Below are 24418 nucleotides of genomic sequence, written 5' to 3' on the forward strand. Positions count from 1 at the left end.
AGCTGGCTTCTGTGGTGTGTGCTCGTTGGGGGGTGGGGTGGGGTGGAAATAATGCCAAGGCTGGGGGCACACCTCTCCATCTGGTCAGTTTGTGGGGTGGGTACTCTGCCAGCAGATGGGAGGATACAGGGAAACAGCACGCAAGTCTAAGGGGGGGCGCCCAAGGGGGTTATTTTCATCATATATTTATTACATAAATATATAGTAAAATAGACGAGCAACAATTACCATAAAAATATCTTTCTTTAAAATCCTGACCCAAAACACAACGGGGTGAAAAATCGCACATAACAGACATACTGATTGTCAATGTGGGGCAGGAGTAGGAGCCCCCCAAGTCACTCCTACTGGCCCCACCCCTGGGGAAGGGAACTACCTCCTTCCCTGTTTCTGGCCACAACCCCCCTCCCCCCACCCCCAGCACCAGCTTCTCATACATTCAGTAGCGCCTCCAGGGAAGTGTCCCCCTCCCCCCACCCAGGAGTTCCCAGGGCAGGAATTACTGTCCCCCTTATGGACGGTGTCAATGTCACCCGCCCTGCCCTCTCCCAGCCCTGTAGACCCGCCACTAGGAGAAGGCGTAGGGGCTCTTCCACCCCCACCCTCCCCAAGTCTGAGCAGGGAGGAGGCTGGATGAGGTATGTGTGTTATGAGTGATAGGATGGGGAATACTGAGATGGAGAGGCGGGTGGTGGGGGTGGGGTAGTGGTCATGGCTCTGGCACCCCCTTGTCCTGGCCTGGACCCCTCACTCTATTCTCAGCAGCCCCTCCTCCCACCAATACTGCACCTGCTGCCCCACCCTGCCTGCCCTAGTGCCCCGGGCCAATACTGGGGGAGGCATGCTAAGCACCCACATCAAGGCCATCCCCCTCATTAGCACCAATGGCCCCCAGGAGAGGGCCCTGTCCCCCACTTCCAAAGCAGGGACTGGGACAGCTACCTCTCTAGAGCAGGTTTGTGGCACTCCTGAGTCCCCCTCAACTCCTCCCCCACCACGTGTACTCACACACACATTCATGTAGAGAAATGCACACATACATCCCACATCACTGAGAGTGGGGGGGAAGGGTCGGGGAGGAGTGGGGGATCACAGCTCATATGACTGGGAAGGCTACGGGGATTCCCAAGTGCCTGTAAGAGGCCAAGCCTCTTTAAGGCCTTTTCTCCACCATGTCCATGGTTGAGAATGGGGACTGAGGGGTAGAGATGGGGCTAGAGGGATGGGGGAGACAGCAGACAGGTCAGGAATTCCACTGGGCCCCCAGGGGTAGGAAGAGGGTACAAGAGGGCTTGCCTATAGGACAGGAGGAATACAGGAATCAGAGCCCCAGGAGAGAAAGAGGGAGAGACAAAGACAGCACGTGCAATCCACGTGCCCAAGGGGGCGGGGCAGGCACACACACAGGTGACAGGTGATGCTCTTCCAGGCCCTCCCCTCTGTCAGAACACCTGAACAGCAGGGGAAGGACATGCCCTAATGGGCAGCATAGCATTGCCTTGTGTGTATGTGTGTGTGTGTGTGTGTGTGTGTATGTGTGTGTGTGTGTAGGGGGCTGTGGCAGGCTGAGGGTCAGGGTGGGGTGGCAGGTTCCCCACTGCTTAAGACATTTTTGCCCCCATAGTGCAAAGCGCAGGAAGCCCTGGCACCCCTGCCCCCCTGCCCCATTCCCCATGGCTTCCGGGGGCATCTATGTCCACCCATCCATCCCTGCCGACATGCAGCCCTGAGCCCAGGGCCCTCTGGTCTGCTCTGTCCCTCCCCATCCTCCCCTTGCCCCACCCATGGGAGAGCTACCTCCTCTGTCCCTCTCCCCTGCAAAGTGGGCTATAGGCAAAGGGAGGAAGAGGAGGGCAGCTCACCCAAATGCAGACCAATAGAGCACTCCTCACCAGGAAGGTGGGAGGTGGCTCAAGCCAAAGTCCCTGAATTAGAGAAAAGAGGGGAAATGGGTCCTAGAGGCAGAGGGGCGGCTGGCCTAAAGAGCTTCAAAGAAAAAAAGAGGAGCACCAACCGCCCCCTTCCCCTGGGCCCCAACTAAGTGCTATTAATATGAGCATCCCATTCCTTGGTGCCTGCCCGCCCAGAGTCTGGGTTAGAGCGCTGAAGTGGGAACAGGGAAGGAGGAGGGCAGAGGTTAGAGAGAGCCCAGAAGACATATGGGAAACAGAGTCCTAAGGGGGTGGAGGCTCTGGGAGAAGCTCGAGTGCACACCCTCCTCGCCCCTAGTGCAGAGCATCTGGATTGGAGCTAATACTGCAGGATGTGAGGAGGGCGGGAGCTTGAGCCACAGTTTTTCCTGTGTGGGTGCCAAGGTGCAGAAGGAGTGGGGGGTGGGGACAAGGAGAGGCCCCTGGGGCTGGGCACTTGAAAGGGGAGCTGTGTGGGCAGCAGGGCAGGCTGGTGAGGGGCCAGCTGGCATCCAGCGTGAGAGGTAGATGGAACTCAGCGGGCACGAGTGGCAGAGAGCAGAGGAAGTACTTGGGTGGGGGTGCCAAAGGGGCACAGAGGAAGGGGCAAGGCAAGGGGTGGGTGGCCAGGACCCTGTTGTGTTAACTCACAGCTCTGATCGGCAGCCCTACCTTTAGGGACCTTGTGTGGGGGGCAGTTCTTTCTGATTTGGGGGGGAGGAGGGGTAGCTCTCAAAGTGCATGGGGGTGGTAGGGGGGTCCTCCCCTCTGGCCAGCCTCAGTTAATAACTTAATATTATCTCTCTCTCTCTCTATCAATCGCTCGCTCTCTCTTTTTTTCTTTTTCTCTCTGTCTAGTTTTTCTTCATTTATCTTCTCCCCTTGCCTGGTTTCCAAAGTGCAGTTAGAATGACTATAATTTTTAACCTCCTGGGAGGAGCCAAGCCAAGCCCTTCTTTGCACCCAGGCATCCGGGGAAGCAGAGAGGCCCTTAGCCTGGAGGGGAAATCTAGGCCAAGGAACTAGATGGGGGACTCTCTCTCATGTGTGTATGTGTGTGTAGGGGGTGAGTTGAGGGCATCTTCCCCCACCCCACATTCCTGTCCCCTACAGTCAAGATGGCTTGTCCCCTCTTAGTTCTCCCGCCCTTCCCCTACCTTCTTAGAGGACGGGGTCCTGGGAACTGCAGGACACGGTCCCTCCCAGCCTCCCACACTGTCCTTTTCATAGCAAGTTCATTTGTTTGCCCTGTCCCAGGGCTGGAGGTTCTGAGGAGGAGGGACGGGGTAGTGCGGGTGTGTGGGGGAGCTGAATCTATCCGAGGATGAGAGGAAGGAGAGAAGAGGTGTGGGGGTCTCCCTCAGCCCCCAGCTCTGCCCCTTCTCTCCAGGCTCCTCCCCACCAGCTCCGCACACCCTCTGGCCGCCTGAGGCTTTAGACTTCCTGATCCTCAAAGACCTCGAGGAAGAGTGGGGGGAAGAGTTCGGTGGGGCACTCGACTTTCATGTGGAGGAAGCGGCTGGCGTGGCAGGCCCCGATCATGCGGAGGTCAGTCACCTTCATCAGCAGCTTGGGCCAGAAGTGCGGAATGTTGTGTTTGCGGTGGTTGACGTAGTGCTCGAACGCCAGCAGGTACGCCTCCTGACTCTTCTCGATCTTGTCCACACACAGCAGGCCCGAGCGGTCTGTGGGAAAGGAGAGGCATGAGGGTGAGTGGGTGAAGGGAGACACAGGGGAGAGGAGAGGGGCAGTGAGTGGAGAAAAACACACTGTGGGGGGCGCGTGTGTAGGAGGAAGGACGCCAGGGCATGGGAGGGAGACTGAAGGGACCATGAGTGAAGGGATAAGCAAAGAGGACAGAGGGACAGAGAGGTGAGAAGAAAGGACTCAGAGACAGGACAGGACTGGGGGCGCAGAAGGGCTGGTGGTCAGAGAGGTGGGGTGGGAATAAGGGTAGGGAGGGGACGAGGGGACAGAGAGAGGACATGGGGCAAAGATGGGAAAGGAGCGGAAGAGGCATCCGGAGGCAAGAGATGGGCCTGAGGAACAGAACAGAGGAAGGATGGGTGACAGAGCAGGGGCCAGGGGACAGAGGATGGGCCCGGGGGCCAGGGGTGGCCTGGATGACAGAGGTAAGCTGGTGGGACACAGAAGTGGGCTTGGGGGCGGCAGAGAAGCTGGAGCAGAGAGAGACCAGGATTAAGGAAGGAAGAGAACAGCCCTCCCAGCCAACCAGCAGGTACCTGTTGACATCAGCAGCACGGCCTGCAGTAGAGCCACTTCCGTGTCGTCCAGGTTAAAGGCAGAGAGTGACTTGCCCAATTCAAAGATGGCGTCGGAGACTACGCCCAGGCCGCCGTTCTTGAGCTGCTCCCGCTTGACAGCCATCTCCCCGCTGAGCGTCAGGGTGTCGCTCTCGGGGTCATAGCGGACAGCAGCCCGCAGGGACATGATCTCCATGCAGCACCCCTTCAGGAGGATGATCTGGTCTTCGCAAGGCAGCTGTGAAGCGGCAGGGCCACAGGAACACTCAGCACGCCCCGCCCCAAGAGCGGCCCCTGTGGATGCCCCCTGGGAACTTGGAGGCCACCCCTGGCCTCAGCCAGTAACGTGTACTGTGAACGGCTAACCTTGAGTTGGGCCACAGACATGCCCTATTCCGTGAAACCTCACAATTGTCCTATCCTATCTCCATCCCCACTACAGATGAGGAAACCGAGATACAAGGGACTTAGGAAACACAGCCAAGGTCACACAGCTGGAATGGCAGCCTGTCCCGTTAGTGTTTTTTAAGGTGAGAACTTCCCAGCTGCCTAGAGTTGGGATGGCTATGGAGACTTGTGGGGGAGAGGGGCTGGGGGGTGCTGCGGAAACTGGGCACTTGGAGCCTACTGGTTCCTTAGGGATCAGGTAGCCCGGAGTGAGCGTGTGTGTGCGTGTGCGCGCGCGCTGGGTGTTTATTGACCTAAAGGAATCGTTCCCTGTCAAGAGAAGAAACTCACATGAGCATGTGCTGGGACTGAGTGACCTGGGGAGCAGGTGTAGGTTTCCCTCCAGTTTGTCACCATGTCTCCCCTCCCATCTGCCACTCACCTCGGAGAACATGGGCAGTTTTTTGGCAAAGTCCACCACACGGGTGATGGCCGGGGTGATGATCTTGGTAAACTCACTGAAGGCCTCTAGGTCTACCTTGTCTCCGTCCGGCATGGAGACGATGGGTGACTGGCCAATGTCATCCGGCTAGAGGGAGAGATGGGGGTCAGTAGGGGTTGCAGACCCCTTTCAACCGGAGGCTCCCTGCCCACCAGGGGGAGCTCCAAGGCAGCTTGGGGAAGAGGGGCCACCATACCTAGGACTGCTATGTCCCAGGCCTAAGGCTTCTCCTTCACCTTGGAGCAGAGAACAGACCAGAGCCAGAGCTCCAAGTCTGCTAATAATAACAGTGATCATAACAGTAACAGAAGTAATGTCATAATAGAAGCTATGTTTACTGAGTATTTAATATGTGGCCAGGCATTAGGCCACATGTTTTACATATATTATCTCATTTAATCCTCACCTCAACCCTATAAAGATGTTATAATTATCTCCATTTCACAGATGAAGAAACTGAGGCACAGGGCAGCTAACTAATAAGCCCAAGGTCACATGACTAATAAGTGGTAGAACCAGGCAGTCTGATTCCTGACCATTACACACACAACTGCTTGGTATCAGAGCCTGTGTGCTTAACAGCACACTATTCCACCCACTGGCACACTCCACTAGGAACCAGACTGCCCGTTTCCTGCCTCCCCCCACCATATACAACCAACTATCCATCTCTCAAGCTGACTATTCACTTAGACTCAGTTTTGCCAGGGCCTAACACAATGCCTGGCACCCAGAAGGTGCCCCCAAATACTGTTACATGACTGTGTCCTCACCCTCTCCTCCTAGTCACTGTGGGCAAAGAAAAGAGGAGAGGTCAGCCCTGCTGGAAATTCAATGAGGAAGGCAAGGCCCTATCCTCACGTAGCTCCTAATTGGGTGGAATAGGCAGGACCCAGGCAACAGTCACACATATACAAGTGTACAAATCAAAACCACCAAGGTGTGGGGAGTATCAGCTTTGTGTTAGAATAAACTAAGAGGGCTTCCTGGAGGAGGCAAGACACTGAGCTAGCTCTCCTCTCCCTGGCACCTGGCTGCCACTCACCCCCATCTCCCTCTGCTTACCAGGAACTTCCGCCTCTGCTTCCAATGGCTGCCCTGGGCATTTGTGCTCCGATGGGCCTCCGTGGCAACATGGATCAGATCCCACTCCTCGGGAGTGGGCTCTGGTCGCTGCTGCAGTGATCGGATCATCTCTTCCTTCCGCCGCCGCTCCCGGTTCTGCTCAATCAGCTTGCGCTTGGCCACTCGCTTCGAGTCATCTAGAACCACTGTCAACAACAGGAAGACATGTGCCCATTGCATGGCACTCTCTACAACTCTCTCAGAAAGTACTCTTCCCAGTGTACAAGTTAGGGAAACTGAGGGCCAGAGAGGTTGAGCAGACTTCCAAATCACCTAGCAGCTGGGTGGCACAACCTGGATCATGATGATCACTGGGACATCAACTCCAATTGGGGTTGATCCAGAGGCATAGCAGGTTCTGGTCTAAAGGGTTATGGTGACAGCAGTTACCAGAAGACCCTGCCACCCAATCCCTAGGCAATGAAAGATATCCTCTCTCACCCAGAAGTAGCGTGTCCTCTCTGGCAGTCAGGAACACTGTGCTAGGGTGGAGTGCTCAGGACTTCTTTCTACCCAACAACTCCCTCTAAGGCCTGGAGTGGTGAAAGGCAGGTAAGCACTGGGGCTCATGCGCAGGACCCAGAGAGGAATGCTCTGTTTCCTGTTCCCCAGGGATAAGGGCACCAGGGACCAAGATTCTGAACATTCAGCCCGGCCAGGTGTGGCTCAGCAGTTGAGCATCGACCTAGGATCCAGGAGATCACGGTTTGATTCCCGGTCAGGGCACATGCCCGGGTTGTAGGCTCGATCCCCAATTGGGGGTGTGGAGGAGGCAGCCAATGAATGACTCTCTCTCATCAGCGATGTTTCTATCTCTCTCTCCCTCTCCCTTCCTCTCTCTGACCTCAATAAAGGTATATTTTTAAAAAATATTCTCAACATTCATTCCTCCATCAGCCTGACCTGCATTGTGACTCTGCCCTCTGGGCCCTAAGGGTACCCTGGAAAGGAGCTACCATATCTGAATTCACCCCACCCCCAGCCACCAGGCCTGACTCCCCCCACCCATCCCCTTACAGTCCATGGCCATGCCCACGGCGATGCACTTCTTAAAGCGGCACAGCTGGCACTGGTTGCGGGTGATCTTATCAATGACGCAGCAGCTGTCATATTTGCAGGAGTAGGTGGGATGAAGGTTCTTCTGGATTGTGCGGCGAAAGAAGCCCTGGGGTGGGAGGGAGATGGAGCATGTTGTGATGGTCACCTTCCCTTCCTGAACTAACCATGCAGTTTGCTGGGAGGTGGGGGATTAGCGAGGGAACCTGACATACTCCTGACACAGCAGGATCACTGGGCTCTGCAAGGACTTAGAAGGACCTTAGGAACAACATATGCCCTCAGATCCCCTGGCAGCTTAAGGGTGGGGGTACATGGGTAGGGAGGGAGGCAGAGGTAGGGATGATGACTGAAGTACAGAGATCTGAGTCTGAGTAATAGCAGCATCAGCAGTCCAGTGGATACCTGATTTCCACCTTGCTAAAAACACTGACCCCAAAACTATTCTCATACATGCTGCCTGTTGCCCATGCAGGTGGAATTCATGAAACAGGGCGAGGGAGTGTCAAAATAAGGCATGTATATGAATTCTAGTAGCTTTAAAACAAGATTTTCAGTTTTATATATCACACTGAATGCTCACTACTTAATAAGCCTTTTCTTTGAGGCATCACATTTAACACTCATGCCAACCCCACAGAGTAGGAGCTGCCCCATCTCCATTTTGCTGACTAGAAAACGGAAGCTTGAAGAGATTTAGCAATTTGTCCAAAGTCGCTTAATTTGCTTAAATTGCCCAAATGGCTAAATGGGCATCAGAGCCAGAACTGGTCTGAGGTATGGGACACCCAAGGTCTGAGCTCTCAGATTCTGGAGTGCATTAAAGTCATGTAGGGTGCTTACCAAAAATACAGATTCCTGGGCCTCACTCTAGGCCTACAACATCAGACTCCCTAAGGGTGCAGTCAGGCATCTGTCCTTTTGAGGTACTCTTCTGGAACTCAGGTGTCCTTAAGGGTGAGGATCCTTGGTCTAGGTCACACTGCTTGTATTGCTTCCAAGACACTGCTATGGGACTTTAAGTCCCTGGTGGTCTTGGTTTGGTTGGCACCAAGAAAGAAAGGAACTCGAAGCCTTAATATATTTTTAAATATTTCTGTTTCTTGGAAGGTTTACATTTTCAGGAGGTGATGATCCCAGAAAAACCATGCAGGTTGAAATGTCCAAAGTGAAATCTAATTAAGCCTCCCCAAGTTTATGACCTTGTCCCCTTTGCTCAGGGTGACCCTGCCATCCTCTTTTCCTCTGGACCTTACCATACTCCCAGCACTGGTTCTCACTCTTTCAGGTGCAATGGAAGCAACTGGGGGACTTGTTTCAAGGCAGATTCCTGGGCTCCACCATAAAAGGTTCTGCTTGGGTAGGGTTGGGATGAGGCCTGGGGATCTGCATTTAACTAGTATTGCAGGTGGCCCACAGACCACATTTTGAAAAACACTGATGTTGGTTTCAACTGATGTCTGTCTCTCTCTGGTAGGCTGTGAGCAGCTTGAGGACAGAGCATATACTATACTCCTCACACCTAATACACCGAGTGGATGAATGATGGTTGACATTTACTAAGTGCTTCTTTTGTGTCTGTCACTGTTTTAAATACTCTATGTGAATGATCTCATTTAATTCTCCCAACAACTCTATGAATTAGGGAGGACGATTAACCCCATTTTATAGTGAAGAAACCGAGGCTCAGGTATATTAGGCATCTTATCTATAAGAGGCAGAGCAGGGGTTATGAATGAACAAATGAATGAATGAATAAGAGAAAAGATGATGTGACAGGTGGGCTTTAGGTTACATGTTTATAGAGCCATTTGTTGTGCTGGGTGCTGAGGGCCTTACAAGGAGTGAGATGGGGGCTCAGGTGGTGGGGGAGGGGCAGGAGCTGGCTGGTCCATACCTTGCAGCCCTCACAAGTGATGCAGCGGTAGTGATAACCGGTTGCCTTGTCCCCACACACGACACACTGCTCGTCTTTGTCCAGGTAACTAGGGATATACCCTGGGAGGGAGGAAGGGAGGCAGGCAGGCAGGCATGGCTTGGGTCCCTAGCAGAGAGGCTCTAACACTTTCTGCATCCCCCAACTTTTCCTTCCTGGCCCATCCCCTAGCCCAGCCTCCCTGAAGGGTAGAATCCTAGAGACACATCAGAGGTTATTTGTCCATCCCCCTTCCCTAATATGGCAAATCCCAGAGTTCTTCTGCTTGCCCATTCAGGGTTTTCCTCTTGCTGCCCCCAAGGGGCAGGGGATGCAGGAGGAGAAGCAATGTCAGCACTCATCTCAGGGGAATAGAACCCCTCAGCCCTTCAGCCCAGGCCCTGATTCTGGGGTGGGGTGGGGGTGTCAGGCAAGGGGGTTATGGGAGAAGGGAAGAAGCCCTTTCTGACCTAATCCATCTTCAAAACTAGAGCATGCCCACATCACCCATCTCACCTCCACACAAGTCCATCCCAAGCCCTCCAGGAGGCTCGCCCCATGGAACACAGGAGCTGCTGGTACATGCCCAGGCTCCAGAAGAGCCCTGGTCTGGTTTGGTGGGATTCAGGGCAGGGAGGAAGGGCGCACGCAGCCAGGCTCACCTGACATGCTGGTTTTCAGGGAACATTGGCCGTTCTTTCTTTTTCGCTTTCCATCTGGTGACCTGGCACTGGAGGGAGGCAAAGTGGGCAGAATCACAGAGCAGTCTTTGGGCAGCCCCTTCTCATCCAATAGGCTTATGTAAGCCCCCAGGCCCGACTCTCTGCGTCTCATGTCCTCACTCTACCTCCCACCCCCAAGTCAGCTGACAAAAGTAAGAAGGGTCCAGCTATCTAGAAGCTTTAGGGAGAGAGATAAGGGGCTTGGCTGGGGCACAAGCATGTTCTAGGGCTCAAACACACATGCACACACACAAGCATTATAGAACCTTAAACACCCATAATCTACAAGATATCCACATATTTAAGCATTCAGTATATGACACATGCAGAATCTGCAGGACATGCTTCGAGTTATATAATCTTTAAAACACACACACACACACACACACACACACACACGTGCAACGTAAGACCACTAAATGTGAATAACTATGCAGCCTTCAGGATACACCCAAGCATGGTAAATAAGCACCAGAATTTACATATCTATGCAACTTTCAGAGTATTCTCAAATGTGTTATATGACCTCTAGGATATGCCCATATGTTACACAACCCTCTGGACAGACACCTAATAATACCACCCTCCTTCCCCCCAGTAAACATGATTTCCAGGTCACACACACATGCTAAATAACCACAGTGACTGAAAACATATAGTGCCTAGCAACTAGAACACAGAACCAAGAATATGAGAAGAGGAAAGGAATTCCAGAGTCACCCTGTCCATGTTATCCATTTAACAGAGCAGCAGAGACCCCATTCGTGCTTGGTGACACTGTGCACTGAAATCAGCCAGGACAAGGAACCCAAGCCCCTTCATGCAAGGTATTAGCAAGCCACAGCCACTGCACATATATGTCACCAGCCTCTCCACACACATGTTACATAACCTCAGCACACACAGGTTGCATAAGCCTTCCACATGCATGCACAGATTGTATAACCTCCCACACCCACCCTGTGTGTGGCATGTTGCAGGGCCCTCCCCTGATGCAGTTCCCAACATACTGACACACTGACCTTGGCCAGGGTCATAGTCAAAGACAGCTCTGTGCTCCACTCTCCCTGGGAGCTAACCCTGTCTGAGTTCTACAATGTTGGTAAGGTCAGATCTCCCTCCCCCCTCCATAAGGGAAGGGTGTGGGGGAACTCTGAGCCACCAAGGCCCCAGTTGAGCTGCCAGTCTTCAGCAATTATTAGCTTTACAGACTCTGGGTGCAGTCCCAGGGACAGCCACAAGGTGGCGCAAGGACTTGGGGAGGGGAGGGTGACGGGGTGGGGGGTGATACAGCTCTGGGGGACCGGGAACCAGGATTCCAGTCTTACTCAGGTTAGGAGCAGACTCTTCCAGATTCACGAAGTCTGGGCAGGGAGGTACGAAGGTTGCCAGTGAAAGCTATGCAGTGATATGCCAAATCTTTTTCAGAGCCCCCCCCTGGGGTGAGGCTTTGGGGAGGGGAAACTCCAGATGCCCTACCCAACTGACAGCCCCACTGGCTTCCCCCACCCCTCCGGAGACCCAGTCTTGGGCCCCAGGGCTTTGCCTGGCCAGGCCTCTGGCCTCCTGGCTCAGGATCCGGTCTCCTAGGCAACAGCCACTGTGCTCCCCAGAACAACCCATCCCCCACCCTCTCCCTGGCCCTAGACACAGGCTGTACCCAGCTCCAGGGGCACCATGCCAACTGGCACAAAGTTCTGTGCCACTTGGAGTTAATGGGAGAGGCAGAGACCCTTTGGGCTCCTCAAGGGTAATGTAGATCACAGGTAGCCCATTCCCAGCAGTGTGTGTGGGGCTGATGCCTCCTCCACGTGTGAGCAAAACCTTCACATTTGGCATTCACTTCCACTTCCTGGGAGGAGCCCCATGGCAGTGCCCGCCCTTGCCCATGAACAAGGAAGAGCTTGTGGGGCTCCCAAAAGTTTCCAAATATAAGCGTGGGCTACGACCAACAGTTACTGGTGCATGTGCCCTGAACTGTAATGTCACATGCACTATGGCTGTGGACTACACACTGGCGGAGATGTGAACAGGCTGGCAGGGAGAGGAGGTAAACGGCAAGACTGTTTGCATTCCACATGCTCAGGTGAAGACGGCTGAGAGGACACTGGGAGCATTTGAGCCTACCCAGTACTGTCAAGGGAGGGGACACATGCCTGTTTCGTGTAATTTCTCTGCTCTGTATCACTTCCCCACTCCAAAATGGGCATCTCTCCTCCAGGTGCCTAATTCCCTGTCACGTGTGAACATGACCTCATCTCCTGGGCAAAGGTAGGCAGCAGGCTTGCTGGCCTTGAGTCCATTCCCCCAAAGGCCCAAGCTCAGCTCTGTTTTGCCCAGCCAGATGACCATGCCTGCCACCTAGGAGTTGGCACAATCTAGTTGCCAGACCCATTACCTGTTCTCCTCTGGGTCTGACCCACACTCCACCTTGCTTGGCTTCTGTTCCATTCACTTCAATTCCATCCAGGATGCCTTCCAGCACGCCAAGAGACTCGGGTGGGCACACTGGCCCCCCCGGCACGCCCACAGACCACCCACCCCCCGCCACCCAGGCCTAGGGCACAGCACCCATGGTGCCCGCCTCAGCACGTGGCCTTTCACACCATGCCCTGCACCCCAATGGGGGTGGGCGGTGAGATGGGCCAGGGAGTGGCAGGTGGTAGTGTTGGGGGGAAAGCTGGGTCTGTGGAAGAGTCCTGGGCTGGGGGAGTAGCTTCGGAGTCTTGTCCTGTCCAGAGGTCCCTGCAAAGAGAGGAGAGAGGAAGGGATAAGATGGCACCATGGTGTATAGGAGTCCTTTGGTGGCAACATTTTGGGCTCTTGGGGCTCATAACAAGATGGTGGTGGGCATGGAGGGCAGGCACAGGGAGAGAACCAGGATAACCCCTCAGATCAACAGGTTTTAGCAGGCAAATCTGGAGATCCATATCCTAAGCCCCAGACACTGAAAGGGATGGAGGGAAAGAATGAGATCATCCATGTGCCATGTCTCAGTCCTCACATTCAATCAAGTACCTGGCCCTCTAACAAGTGTCTATTAAACACTAGCTATTGTCACCACCCATCTAGCCAAGTTTTTATAAAACTCACCATACTATCGGGCAAGAGGGGACCAAAGATGAGCAATTTTCAGCCCAGGCATGGGGGGTACTTGTGAAGGAAGGGAAGGGTATAGGCATGGGGGCAGGGATCATGAATGCCCACCTGAGTGCCTTAATGGAGAGAGATACTGAAAACCGTGGGGAGCTGACCTCCCCCACTGCTGGCCAAGTTATGACTCTTCAACCCTGGCCTCCCAAGGACTCCACAGCTGTCCACAGAAGGCCCCAAATCACACTTCTCAGTCTGAGGACCAGACATTCCAACTGGTTTAGCTGAGTTGTCACCAACCACGGGAAGGGGGAAGGAAACAAGCGTGTGCTAACTAAATAGATAATATGCGTCCTCCAAAGTGGGCAGCAGAACTTCACAGATGAGAAAACTGAGTCTCAGAAAGCTTGGTAATTCACTCAAGTTCACAAAGCTAGTGAGCAGGTGGCTCAGGGATTAAAACCTTGAAGCCTGGCTTGAATGCTAGCCTTGTTTCAATATCTGGGGTCCAGGACAGCACCAACCTGGGCCCACCATTCCCTCCACACTGCACCTCTGACCATAGGCTCCAGACCTGAGGCTTACTATCTGCACACACAGGCAGGTGTGGGCATGCTCAAGGGGGCCAAAGGGTGCAGCTCCCAACACACAACCTTCATCAAGTAGCTGCGGCACCAGAGACCTCGCCCCTGGGCCCTCCGCCTCACCCCCAGGAACTGATAAGGAGCCAGAGTAGGAGGGGAATGTGAGATAAGTCAGGCCATTGGGCAGGGCAGGACAGTGGGACAGGGCCTCTGCACTCAGGTGAGCCCTCAGTGTAGGGAGTGTGGCAGGAGGACAGAAGGGTGGCTCATTCTGCCTCTGATACCCCCACAGACCAGGACTGGGCACTGGGGGCTGGACAGGAGACTGGGGGGGTTGAGAGCGGGGAGCCTTAGCCCAGAGAGCCGTCAAGAAAGTAGGTCAAGTTTTTCTTGGCTTGTGGAGAAATTCCTGTTATAAATTTATAATGGCGTAGCCAGCCCTAAGGGGTGGAGGTGGGGGGAGAAGTAGGAGTGGGTGGGGATGCCCAGAGACTGGGCACTGGGGCCTGCTGCTCTCAGCCAGAGCAGTGAGGAGTAGGGGGCCAGGGCAGTTGTGGGGTTAGGCTGGACAATAGAGGGCTATTTTCTGTCGCCCGTTTCCAACAAGGCTTCCTTGGGTCTGTCTGCCTGCATCTGAATGTCTCTCTCTCTCTGGGTGTCTCCCCATCTCCCCCCCAGGCTGTGCCTCGGTGCTTGGCACACCCTGGCTGCGGTGCTGCCCCCGCCTGTCTCCTGCCCACCTGGCATGCTGCCACCACTTGTTTACAGAGGCTGGAAAAATCCACTCGCCAGCAGGAGGCCCAAGTGCCCCTGGGGAGGGGAGGAGGCAGGCACAGGAGTGGGCATGCTGAGAGAGGGGCAGCCCTGGGGAGCAGGCCCTGGGGGCAGACGAAGAGGCTAGGGTGTGTGCAAATGGGTGTTAGCAGCTGTGGGCCAGGCCAGGCAGAGAACACCAACAGCAGCCACATGCCCCAGGCCATAGCTCTGGAGGACCCCCTCCTCCCTCACCCCTGCCTATGCCAGTTGCTACAGGGCACACCTGGGGCAGAGCCAACCTAAGCGACCATGTTTATTTTCCCATCCCCCTCCCCTGCCCAGTCTTAACTCCAAATGTGTCTGGGCACTGCCAAGGGCTTGCACGTGCTCACTGTGGAAGGGGAAGGATCCCCCTTTGCCCCATCTCTGTGCTGAGCTGAACGGTTCCCTAGTGCCTATCAGTGCAACCCAGGCTACACTGAGCCCCTGGCAGTGGGCAGAGGAGAAAGGCACTGTCCTCACTGCTTAGGGCACTTTCACCTGGCACCTAGCAAGAAGCTAGAAGCCCTGGGGATTCTTTGTCATCCCTCAAGGGACACACCTGGGGCACAGAGCAAGCAGAGGGCCCAGCATTCAGGGAAGCACATACCACATGAGCCTGTGTTAGCTGTGGGCAGAGAAAGGTCAGGGGGGAAAGGTGGGTGAGGCAGGGATACCCACCCTGAAGGGCAGCCTCTCTCCCCTCTTCCTGAGTCCTGCTTAATTCCCCCAGCTCCTTCCTTGCACATGCCCTGCAGAGGTGAGGCTCAGCCCCAAGGAGGCAGAGGGGGTGGAGCTATTTGGTTCTGAGACTAGGCTGGACAGTCGGACAGCAAGACCCACCTGTCAGCTGGCCTGGCCACCCACTCCCTGTTTGTCAGATAAGAGCTGCGGGGTAGCAGTGTGGGCAAGGTGCCCGTGGAGGGGGAAGCATTTCATTAAGCTTAAGTGCTTCTGCAATGGGGGGACAAAGACAAGCGCCCAATGCGGCATCCACAGGCACCATGCCAGGTTCCCACTGCCAGACTGTCCCACTCCACAATCCTGAGGACCCAAGAGATTTTCCCAAAGGACTCCTGGGGCTGCCAGAGGGGAGTCTGCCCCCACAATCTAGCCCCTAATTCTATACTCAATACTCTCCTGGGTGTCTGTTCTTGGCTTTGGCCCCACCTGTCTGGAGCCCCTAAACTTTGTCCTTAATGCTCTAAAGGAAGCCCAGCCCTCCTCCTTGCCAACCACAGAGGGAAAGACACACTCATAGAGATGGGGCCCCGAAAAGGGGAGAAAGAGGAGGAAGACAGGGGTAGAAGAGAGGATGGGGGGAGAGGGGAAGAAAGATGAGGAGGGGTAAGAACAAAGAGCTGGGCGGGGGGTGTGCTTATGAAGTATAGGGAAAGGAAGAAAGGCGGCAATGAGATGGGCTTAGGGTGGGGGAGAAAGGGATGGGGGGGAGAGGGGTGAGGTAGAGAGGACAGATACGGGGAGGAGAGACAAATGGAGGGGGAGACAAAGACAGAAAGGTAACAAAGAAAGATGGGTGGGGGGGGTTGATTCAGGCCCTGCCTAAGTCCCACCCCATGGAGGCTGGGGGAGGGGGAGTAGAAATGGTTTCCACGGTGACAGCTGGTTCTTGGTGGCCTGGCATGTGGGCTATTAATAGTGCTGTGGGTAGGTTCACACCTCCCTCTCCCCTTCCCCTTTGCCTGCTGCTAGGGTTGGGGGAGATACTATCCTCCCCCACCCCACCCCCGTCTCCTAATGATCTGGCATTGATGCCATGACCCTATACCATGGGAGTCAAGAAGGGTGATGCTAAGGGGCCCAGGTGGCTACTGAAGCCCAAACATACACACAGGCATGCACAGGCAAACACAGGCATCTGTGTGCAGACACAGCCGCCCATGCCAGCGTGGGCTCCCATGGGCAGCCACAAGCACCAACATCCCCTGGGAGTCTGGCTATGGTGGAAGCTGGAGTAGCAACCCAAGCCCCCACAATGAGGGTAGATGCCCCTCAGGGCTGGGACCTCTTTTTCCTTTCCCAGATCCCCCCTGTTCCATTCTCAGGTATGGACTGAGCAGGACTGCCCCACCCAACTCACTATTATCCTAGTGCCAGGAAAGAGAGGAGTGAAGGCGGGAAGGAAGGTACTATTTGGCAGGTGTGAGATGGCAGAGGAATACACAGACACAGGCACCAGCTTGGCAAGTGGGAGGGAGGAGGGGAGGAAGAGAGGGAAGGAGGGAGGAAGGGAGGGAGGGAGGGAGGGAGGGAGGGAGGGAGGGAGGCAGGCCAAGGAGGCAATACTCCTTGGTAGGCTGTCTCTAGGCACCCATGAGATGGGATTCTGGAGCTTAAGGGCAGTGACCCTTAAGTCTGATTTCGTAGCCACTGTGAGACCCTGGAGGCTAGAGAATGGGAGATGGGGGGGGGGGAGGGTTGGATCAACAAAGGATCCTCTCCCCCAAAAGAATAGAACAGGAAACTCCCCCCTGTAGGTCAGAGACAGAAGGACATAAACAGCAGCCTTGACTTGGGCCAGATGCCCAGTATTAACATCAAAGACTGTGCTTCCCCCCAACATAACCTCACCCACCTGCTGCTCTCCTCTCCCTCCTCCTAACTCAGCCCAGCTCCAGTCAGGCATCAAGGTGGGTGCCCAGGTCTAGAGGTCACCCCCATCCCCCATGCCCAGCTCCTTCCCTGCCAATCCATAGAACTTTGTGTCCCCTGACCCAATTCCCCTCAGGAATGGAGGTGGGAAATGCAAGTAGCCAAGAGAGCAGAGCTAGGAGCACCCCTAGCTGGGCATGGCACATTCTCCCCACCCTCCCCCCAGCAGGCAGGGGTAATTGGAGCTGGGCGCTGGGGCAGCTGAAGGCTGGAGGCATGAATGTCACAGGGCCAAAGCGCTCACTGCAGATGGTATCATGGGCAAAGGGCTTGGGGTCCTCCCTTCCCCACTCCCCTTTTCCAAGGAGAGAGGAAGAGGCCATAGAGAGGAACTGTCCCCAAGCCCTGAGGAACACAGCCCGGGAAGGAAGGAAATGGACGAAGGGAAAGGCAGGGATGTTCTTCTCCCAGGCACCCCAGGGAGGTGGAAGCTAGCCCCCACTGAGGGAGGGAGGGAGAGAGAGACAGAGGAAGAGAGAGAGGAGGGAGGGAGAGGGGGAAAGAGAAGGCGGAGAGGGAGGAGAAGAGGGAGGGTAGAAATGGGGAGAGAGAGAGAGATTAAAAAATGTGTGTGTGCATGCGCGCGCGTGCGCCTACACCCGGGCACAGGAGCATGCAGTTGAGTCTCAGGCACACACACGGACACGTGCAGACACACACACTCACCCCGCATGCGCAGAGCGGCGGCTCCGGTACTGTTCCACAGATATTCAGAGCCCTGCCCAGCCCACACATGCACAAAACACACACACATGGATGTGCACAACACACCCACTCGCTGATGTGTACAAAAATGCCAATAGCCACCAAAACTCATCCAGTTTCCCTTTCCCCGCCCACGTGCCTGGGTAAAAGAGAAAATGAAACAGGCAGCAAAAGCTCTTTGAGCCAAGAGCTCATCTTTTCCTTGCAAGAGGAAGAAGAGGTGGGCTGAGGGCTTGGTCCAGTCTTGCTGAACTTTGCTACTTCTGGAGGGTGTTGCTGTGCCTTTGGCCCTAATCTTTAACTCCAGTCACTAGTCCCCAGACTGAATGCTTACCCCCAAGGCCAGGGAGCAGTGGTAGCATTTTCTGGGCACCAGTAAGTACCATCTTGCTCCCCTTGTCTACCCGGAGAACTACTGACCCCTCCCTCTGGACCACCGCACACAAAAGGCAAACAAAAGTGAGTTCCCCTTCGGCAGCCTGGCCTTAGCCTGCCAGGGAAGAGGACAGCACCATATGCCTGAAAACCATATGCCCTCCACCACACGCCAGCCCCAGATGCCTCCGTGAGAGACGAGAACTGTCTCTGGCTCCAGTGGCAAGTGTATCCCCACCACCCTGGAGTATGCCAGGCCCTGGGAGGACAGGAGAATCCACAGGCATTGTTTACCATGCCACAGTGCAACAGGGATTGAACGCAGGTGTCATCTCATGGTATGTTATTTACCCTCACTCCGAGTGAGGTAGGCATCATTGTTTCAAGATGATGAAAACCCGGGCCCAAAATCAGCAACTGGTGGATGGCAAAACGCAGCTGCCAACTCCCAGGCAGTGCTCTTTCTTCTGTGTTCATGCTTCCCTCCCCCCACCAAGATCTACAAAAGTCCCCCAAGCACCTTTGCCAGCATGAGAACTAGATTTGAGACTGGCTCCTCAGTGCCCCACCATAGAGCAACCCACATTGTCCTTGCTGCATCTTGAAGGGGAAGGGCTGAATAAAAGGGATTTGGAGCCCTGGCCCAGTAGCTCAGGTGGTTAGAGCATGGTTCTATTATGCCAAGATTGCAGGTTCGATCCCTGGTCAAGGCACATATAAGAATCAACCAATGAATGCATAAATAAATGGAACAACAAATCTCTCTCTCACTCTCTATCAAATATCAATAAATAAATTTTTTAAAAAGGGGATTTGGAGGTGATAAGAGGCTTACCACCAGCTTCACAGAGGGAGAAGGTAACCTAGGACAGACCCTGGATCTCACGGCACCATGGCTACCACACCGATCCTTACTCAGTGCCACCACTGTTCACACTAATGCCCCCTCTATGCAGGGTTGGGGAATCTGGTGTCTGTCAGCCAGGGTTGGGTCCTGGTTCATTAGTCAATGATAGGTAGCTGGGTTGCTGGGTCCCCAGGAGAGAGGAAGGGTGCTATACTCTACAAGTATGAAGGGTTAGGGACCGGAGCCTGCTTTCCTTGTTATTCCCCATCCCCCTCACTCCCAGTGCTCAGACTTGTCCCAACAGAGATGCAGTGATACCCAAACATTCATGCATGTGCCCCTAACTGGGGAGGTGTGTCCCAGGCTAAGATGCCAAGGGCTCCTTTTAAGAAGCAGCTAAAAGGTGAGGTTCAGAGGAGCTCCAGGTTGCAAAAACTTGTGGAGGAGAAAATGGTGACATAAAGGCTAAGGAGTCTAGAGATTAGGGATCCACTATGCTCCCCACCCCACCCCCATCTCATTCCTGCTCCTGCGATGTCTAGGAGCTCCAGTTCTCCACCAAGCTTCTCTAAGACATCCAGGGGACCCCAGACCCACAGGCTTCCTCCTTACAACAACTAACACATACAGTGCTGTTATGCATCAGGCCCTTTTTAAAGCATTTTATATATTCTAAATCCTCTGATCCTCAAAAAGCTGAATGAAGTATTATCATCTCCAATTTATAGATAATGCAAGGGATAGGTTAAATCACTTGCCCAAGGTTATACAACCAGCAAGTGGCATAGCTGGGACTCAAACCCAGGTAATCTAGCTCTCCAAAAGTCCATGCTCTTAACAATTATAGGATATTACCTGCTAGAGGAATGATAGCTTGGTCTTTCACCCAGCTATCAAGTCCCTGTGATCAAGTCTCAGTTTCCCCTTCTGTAGCAGCCCATGGATTCTCTATGGTAGAATCACTACCAGTGCTTCCTCACCCAAACAGGCCACAGCTAGAGGGGAGCAAAGCAGAAATGCTTCATGTCCCATGTTCAGATTCACTCTCTGGAAGAGTTGCCCATTCTGCAGCCCTGGGCTGGAGCCTGCACTCATGGGACAGGGCTTACTCAGCCCTGCACATAGTCTGGGCAGCTGTACCCTGAGAAACACACTCTGAAGCTGGGCAAAGAGGACACAGCTGTTGGGCATCTCTGAGGTGGGTCTCAGCTGCCAGGGGTGTGGAGAAAGGCCATTGCAGGTCCTGCCAACTCCTGCCACTGCCCATGGAGTGAGTCTCTTCCAGTGGGTGAGTGTGGTGGGGAGCTCCTCATTGGCTTGGTTGGAGCTAACCTGCTATGGCGTGCACACCCAGGGTTTCTACTCATCTGGTGTCTCCTGGCTGAGCCTGCCAGCCCAAGAGGTCAGCATGGGCAGTAGGTGACCCCCTTCCCTACGCCCCATTCCCAGCCCCCAAAACTTGCTGGCCTGCAGCTGCAGCATTAAGGAAGCGCAGGATGTCCTGAGCAGCCAGCTGAGCCCCCTGCCCCCCCACCCCAACCTCTCCATGACCCCAGAGGCAGGGCAGGCAGGGACTGAGGGGCGGGGTTTCAGTATTAACAACCGGAAAACTATGAAGAACATCAATGCCAGTTCCCAGCTCTGAGAAAGGAGGTTGTGGCAAAAACAGACAAGAACAGGGGTAGACGGGAGTAGTGACAGGGTGAGAGTTACAGTCTGGCAGAGAAACAAGGAGAGGGAATCAGACACAGCAAGACAGAGCAACAGAGAGAGGGCGTTAGAGAGAAATTCCAAGTCAAAAATACACATCACTCACCCAGACACTCACCAGCATACAGCCTCCTAAGGAAGGCTTCCAAGTTTAGACAGGAGGGCAGAGGTGGAAAAAGGGGCCAGACTCAGAGTGAGAGGCAGGAACTCAGCTGGGGGAGACTGAACCACCCCAGCAAAGGCTCAGACAAAGGATCCCGGCAGGGACAGCTAGATCCCCTCCCCATTTGCTTTTAGGGTGGGGAGACAGACCCTAGAATCTCCTTCCCCCAGCAGCCAGGATAATCCCAGCTGCTGGAAGTCACTGGACACTGCTTCAGGCCCATGACTCGGCCCTCTGGAACCCCCCTGCCCCTACTCTCTTTGCTCTAGTTTCTCTGTCCCTCAAAAAAAAAAAAAAAAAAAAAAGGCAAGAAAAGGAGAAAAAAAAAAAAGCTGAGCCTTGAGGAAGACAACAGAAAAAAGCTTAAGGGAAAAAGTCCATGACTATGTGTGCATCTAGGGGTATGCCTGACTGCACAGTTAACAGTGTATGTGTGTCTGAGGTTGTCTAGACACAACTGTTGGTGTGGACCTGAGCCTTGTGAATGCTTTCTGCACCTGAGTCCCTGGGACTGTGTGCAAATGAGTGCACCTGTGTCTGGAGTTCCCACAGTCAATCAATTAACAAGTATTTACAGAGCACTTCCTGTGCTAGGCTCTGGGTGGGATCCTGAGCTCTTGGGAGTGTTTCTGCCAGGTCTCATGCTCACCACCTAGCAGGGTGGGATGGCAAGCAATAGAGACCTAGAATGTTATCTCGAATGTATGTCTTGCACCATTGTGCAGGAAAGTCTTTTCACACAAACAAATTTAATTTTTTTGGGAGCAGGGGTTTTGCTGTATGCAGAACCTCAGCAATCCACAGTAGGGAGTCCAAGAAAATACTTGTTGCTAAATTGTGTATACATGTGTTGATGTGTAACCGCGTTTGAGTTTGAGTGACAGCCACTGTCACGGCAGGGGATGATGCCTGTGTGCATGTGTGTGCCTGTGAGTGACAGGGTCTTTTGTAATGTGCGGCTGTGTGCAATTGCCTTGTGTTCATGCATGCATGCGATAGTGACTTTTTGTGTGGGTTACAGCGACTCCTCTTTGCCCCTGTGTGTGACAGTATCTCCGTGTGACCCTGTGTGTGGGTATGTGCACGGGTAGGTTTCCCGTGGGTGTGTCCCACCCCTCTGAGCTCCCCAGGGCAGCAGCAGCCTGCCTCTTCCCTTGTCCCCATGTGGGTGTGTCCAGCAGCTCCTGTCCTTGAGTCTGCCTGGGTGTCCCTGGGTGTGCATGTGGCTGTCTGTGTGAGCATATCTCAGTGTCTGCATGTCACATTTGCTCCCACCCTCATCTTGGACAACAGCCCTGTTCATTCCTTCCCCCTCCTGGGGCCAGAGCCATCACTGAGAGGTGGGTTCCCATCCCACTGGGTTTCCTACTGGGACCTCCACCCTGGAAGCGGTGGCTCTCTCCATTGCTTCCCGGCCCCAGGCCTTTCTTTCACACTGGACAAGGGAGGGCCCCAGGCAGAGAAGGGGCACCCGAGGAGACACGTTGCAAGGGGAGGAAAAAAGGGGGGGGGCATGCACAACACAGGTCCACTCCTCCCTCTTTTCTCCAACCACCCTAGCTTGCAACTCTCCTAATCATCTTGGGACCCTCAAATACACTCCTCCCACCCCCAGCCACGTTTTTTGCAATTAGGAGTGTTGCAACCAGAGAGCCATGCTCAATTGGGGAGGCGGGTTAAGTTGGGGGGGGGACTTCCCCTCCCGGGGCTCGTGCAAGCCCACCCCCCCCCACCCCACTATTACTGCCCTCCGCAGCTGGAGGCAGCTTTGCAAAGGCCACTCCGCCTCGGCCTCACAGGCTAGAGGTGGGGGCTGGGGGGGCAGGCCTCCGGCGCACCGTAAACAAACCGCGGCGCGGCGGGCGGGGGCGCTCGGGCGGCCGGCAGCGGTGCCGGGCCCGGGCCCGGGAATGCGCAGCAGACTGGCCGGACAGAGGCCAGGCGGGCCCTCGAGGGGGAGGCCTGGACGCCATCTCCGTTGGCAAACCCCGGGGCCCACCGACCTCCCAGCAACACCTCCCTTCTCAAGGGCGTAAGTTGCAAGCTCCCGGGCTGTGACAGGGTCACCGGGGCGTCGGGGCAGGCTGAGGCTGGCAGTGGGAACCCCCCGGGCGCCCCCAGACCGCCGGGGAGCTGGCCACAGAGCCCCGCGGCTTTGCATAATCAATCGCGATGTATTTGCATATTAATGCCCCCTCGCTCCCTCCCCCTTACCTCGGCGTGGCGCGCTGGACCTAGCTGGGCAGCGACGCGGGGTCTCAGCGCCCCGTGCGGGGGGCGTCCATGGGGGGCCGGTAGGGCCCGGGCCGCCCGCCTCCTGCGCCCGGGTGTGAGTGCGAGTGAGCGCGGGGGGGCGGGGGGCGAGTGTGGCGGCCCCGCGGCTCCTCCGGCAGAGGCGGCGGCCGCTCTGGCTCCGCCCTTCCCCGCCCCGCTCCGGCTGGGGCTCTCGCTCGCGCGCCGGCCAGCTCGCGGCTGCTCCCTGCAGGCCGCCTCGCCGCCGCCCGCCTCGCCCCCCGCTCCCTGCCGCGCCCCGGGACCCGGGCCAGCCAGCCGACCGGCCGCCCCTCGCCCGCCCCCGCCCCCGCCCCCGTCCCGCTCGGACTCGCCCTCCCCACTCCACGGCAGCAGTGCTACTTGGTGACATATTTTGAAAAACATGTCATTTAAAAAATAGTCTTTGCTTGCTGAAAAAATGGGAGGTTTTGGGGTTTGCACCGTGGGGATGGAGAAGGGAATAGCTATCGACGAGCCGCCTGCACCTTACAAGCAGGGATAAAGGTTGAATACCAGACCCTTGGAGGTGCAGAGCTTGTCTCCGCGTTCGGGTCCCCTGCCAGTAACTCACTGTGTGACCTTGAGCAATCACCCCCGCTCTTGGGGCAGAGCTCCCTCAACCTGAAAATGCCAGGGTTGAGCAGGTGGCCCCTTAGGCCCTTTTAACTTCAACCATCTTATGTGTTTAATCCTTTTGGAGGTTTATTTGCCATTACCTCCCTTCCCCTCTCATTTCTAAGATCCACTGCCTCCCCTTTCACATGTCGCCCTCTTCCAACACTGGCTCTTTCTATTCACTGTCACCAGCCATTTCCTCAACTCTCTGGCTCCCTTGCTGAGCTGAGGAGGGGGCAAGACTTGCCCTACTCCCTCAACTCTCAGCTCACAGAGGTGGTGTTTCCTATCGTGTATGCCCCCACCAAAACCCAAATGGTCCAAGGGCCAATCGAAGGAGGAGGGCAGGCTGCATAAAAATGGATTCCCTTCCCCACCCCAGCGGTCTCCACCATTTAGCCCCACCACCCATTCACACACACACACACACACACACACACACACACACACACACCTGCATTCATGGACATAAAACCAACCCAGTGACGCCAGAGCCCCTTTCATCTTGGGATCTCCCTGCACCAGGCAGAGCTCTAATTACTCCAGCACCCCCCTGGCCCCGCCGGTTCCCCTGCTGTCATTAGCCCAGTTTTACCAGCGGGGGCCATAGCCTTCCCACGGCTTTCAGGGCGGGGCACTGTCTCCAGAGTCTGCTCTTGGAGGGGTGTGTGTGTTAAGGATGGCTCTTCTACTAATCACCCAG

The 24418-nt window shown here is 55.1% G+C and overlaps 1 protein-coding gene across 2 annotated transcripts; it reads right to left on the reverse strand.

Annotated features, from left to right (window-relative positions):
- Positions 1–169: 169 nt before the first annotated feature.
- On the reverse strand, positions 170–23147 carry THRA (thyroid hormone receptor alpha). 2 transcript variants are annotated; one of them, XM_016202261.2, is made up of 9 exons: positions 23041–23147; positions 12280–12626; positions 9822–9889; positions 9142–9242; positions 7206–7353; positions 6129–6334; positions 5004–5150; positions 4154–4412; positions 170–3595 (listed from the first exon to the last, which is right to left on the reverse strand). In XM_016202261.2, the coding sequence occupies exons 2-9, from the start codon at positions 12330–12332 to the stop codon at positions 3345–3347; spliced, it is 1233 nt and encodes a 410-aa protein (XP_016057747.2). In that variant the 5' UTR covers positions 12333–12626; positions 23041–23147; the 3' UTR covers positions 170–3344. The 2 variants fall into 2 exon arrangements, with proteins under 2 accessions (XP_016057747.2, XP_016057746.2); XM_016202260.2 differs by lacking the exons at positions 12280–12626; positions 23041–23147 and having other exon boundaries at positions 9822–10264.
- Between the last annotated feature and the right edge of the window lie 1271 nt (positions 23148–24418).

This window comes from Miniopterus natalensis, chromosome 17 (assembly GCF_054644295.1).
Source record: "Miniopterus natalensis isolate mMinNat1 chromosome 17, mMinNat1.hap1, whole genome shotgun sequence".
NCBI lineage: Eukaryota > Metazoa > Chordata > Mammalia > Chiroptera > Miniopteridae > Miniopterus > Miniopterus natalensis.

What these genes read in the sequence shown, in the direction of transcription:
- THRA (XM_016202260.2), bottom strand. Translation starts at nt 9,993, where the DNA reads ATGAGACGCAGAGAGTCGGGCCTGGGGGCTTACATAAGCCTATTGGAT. An exon ending in CGTGGGCATGGCCATGGACT is followed by an intron (nt 6,335 to 7,205) that starts GTAAGGGGATGG and finishes TGTTGTTGACAG; the next exon opens with TGGTTCTAGATGACTCGAAG. An exon ending in AGCAGAGGCGGAAGTTCCTG is followed by an intron (nt 5,151 to 6,128) that starts GTAAGCAGAGGG and finishes CTCTCCCTCTAG; the next exon opens with CCGGATGACATTGGCCAGTC.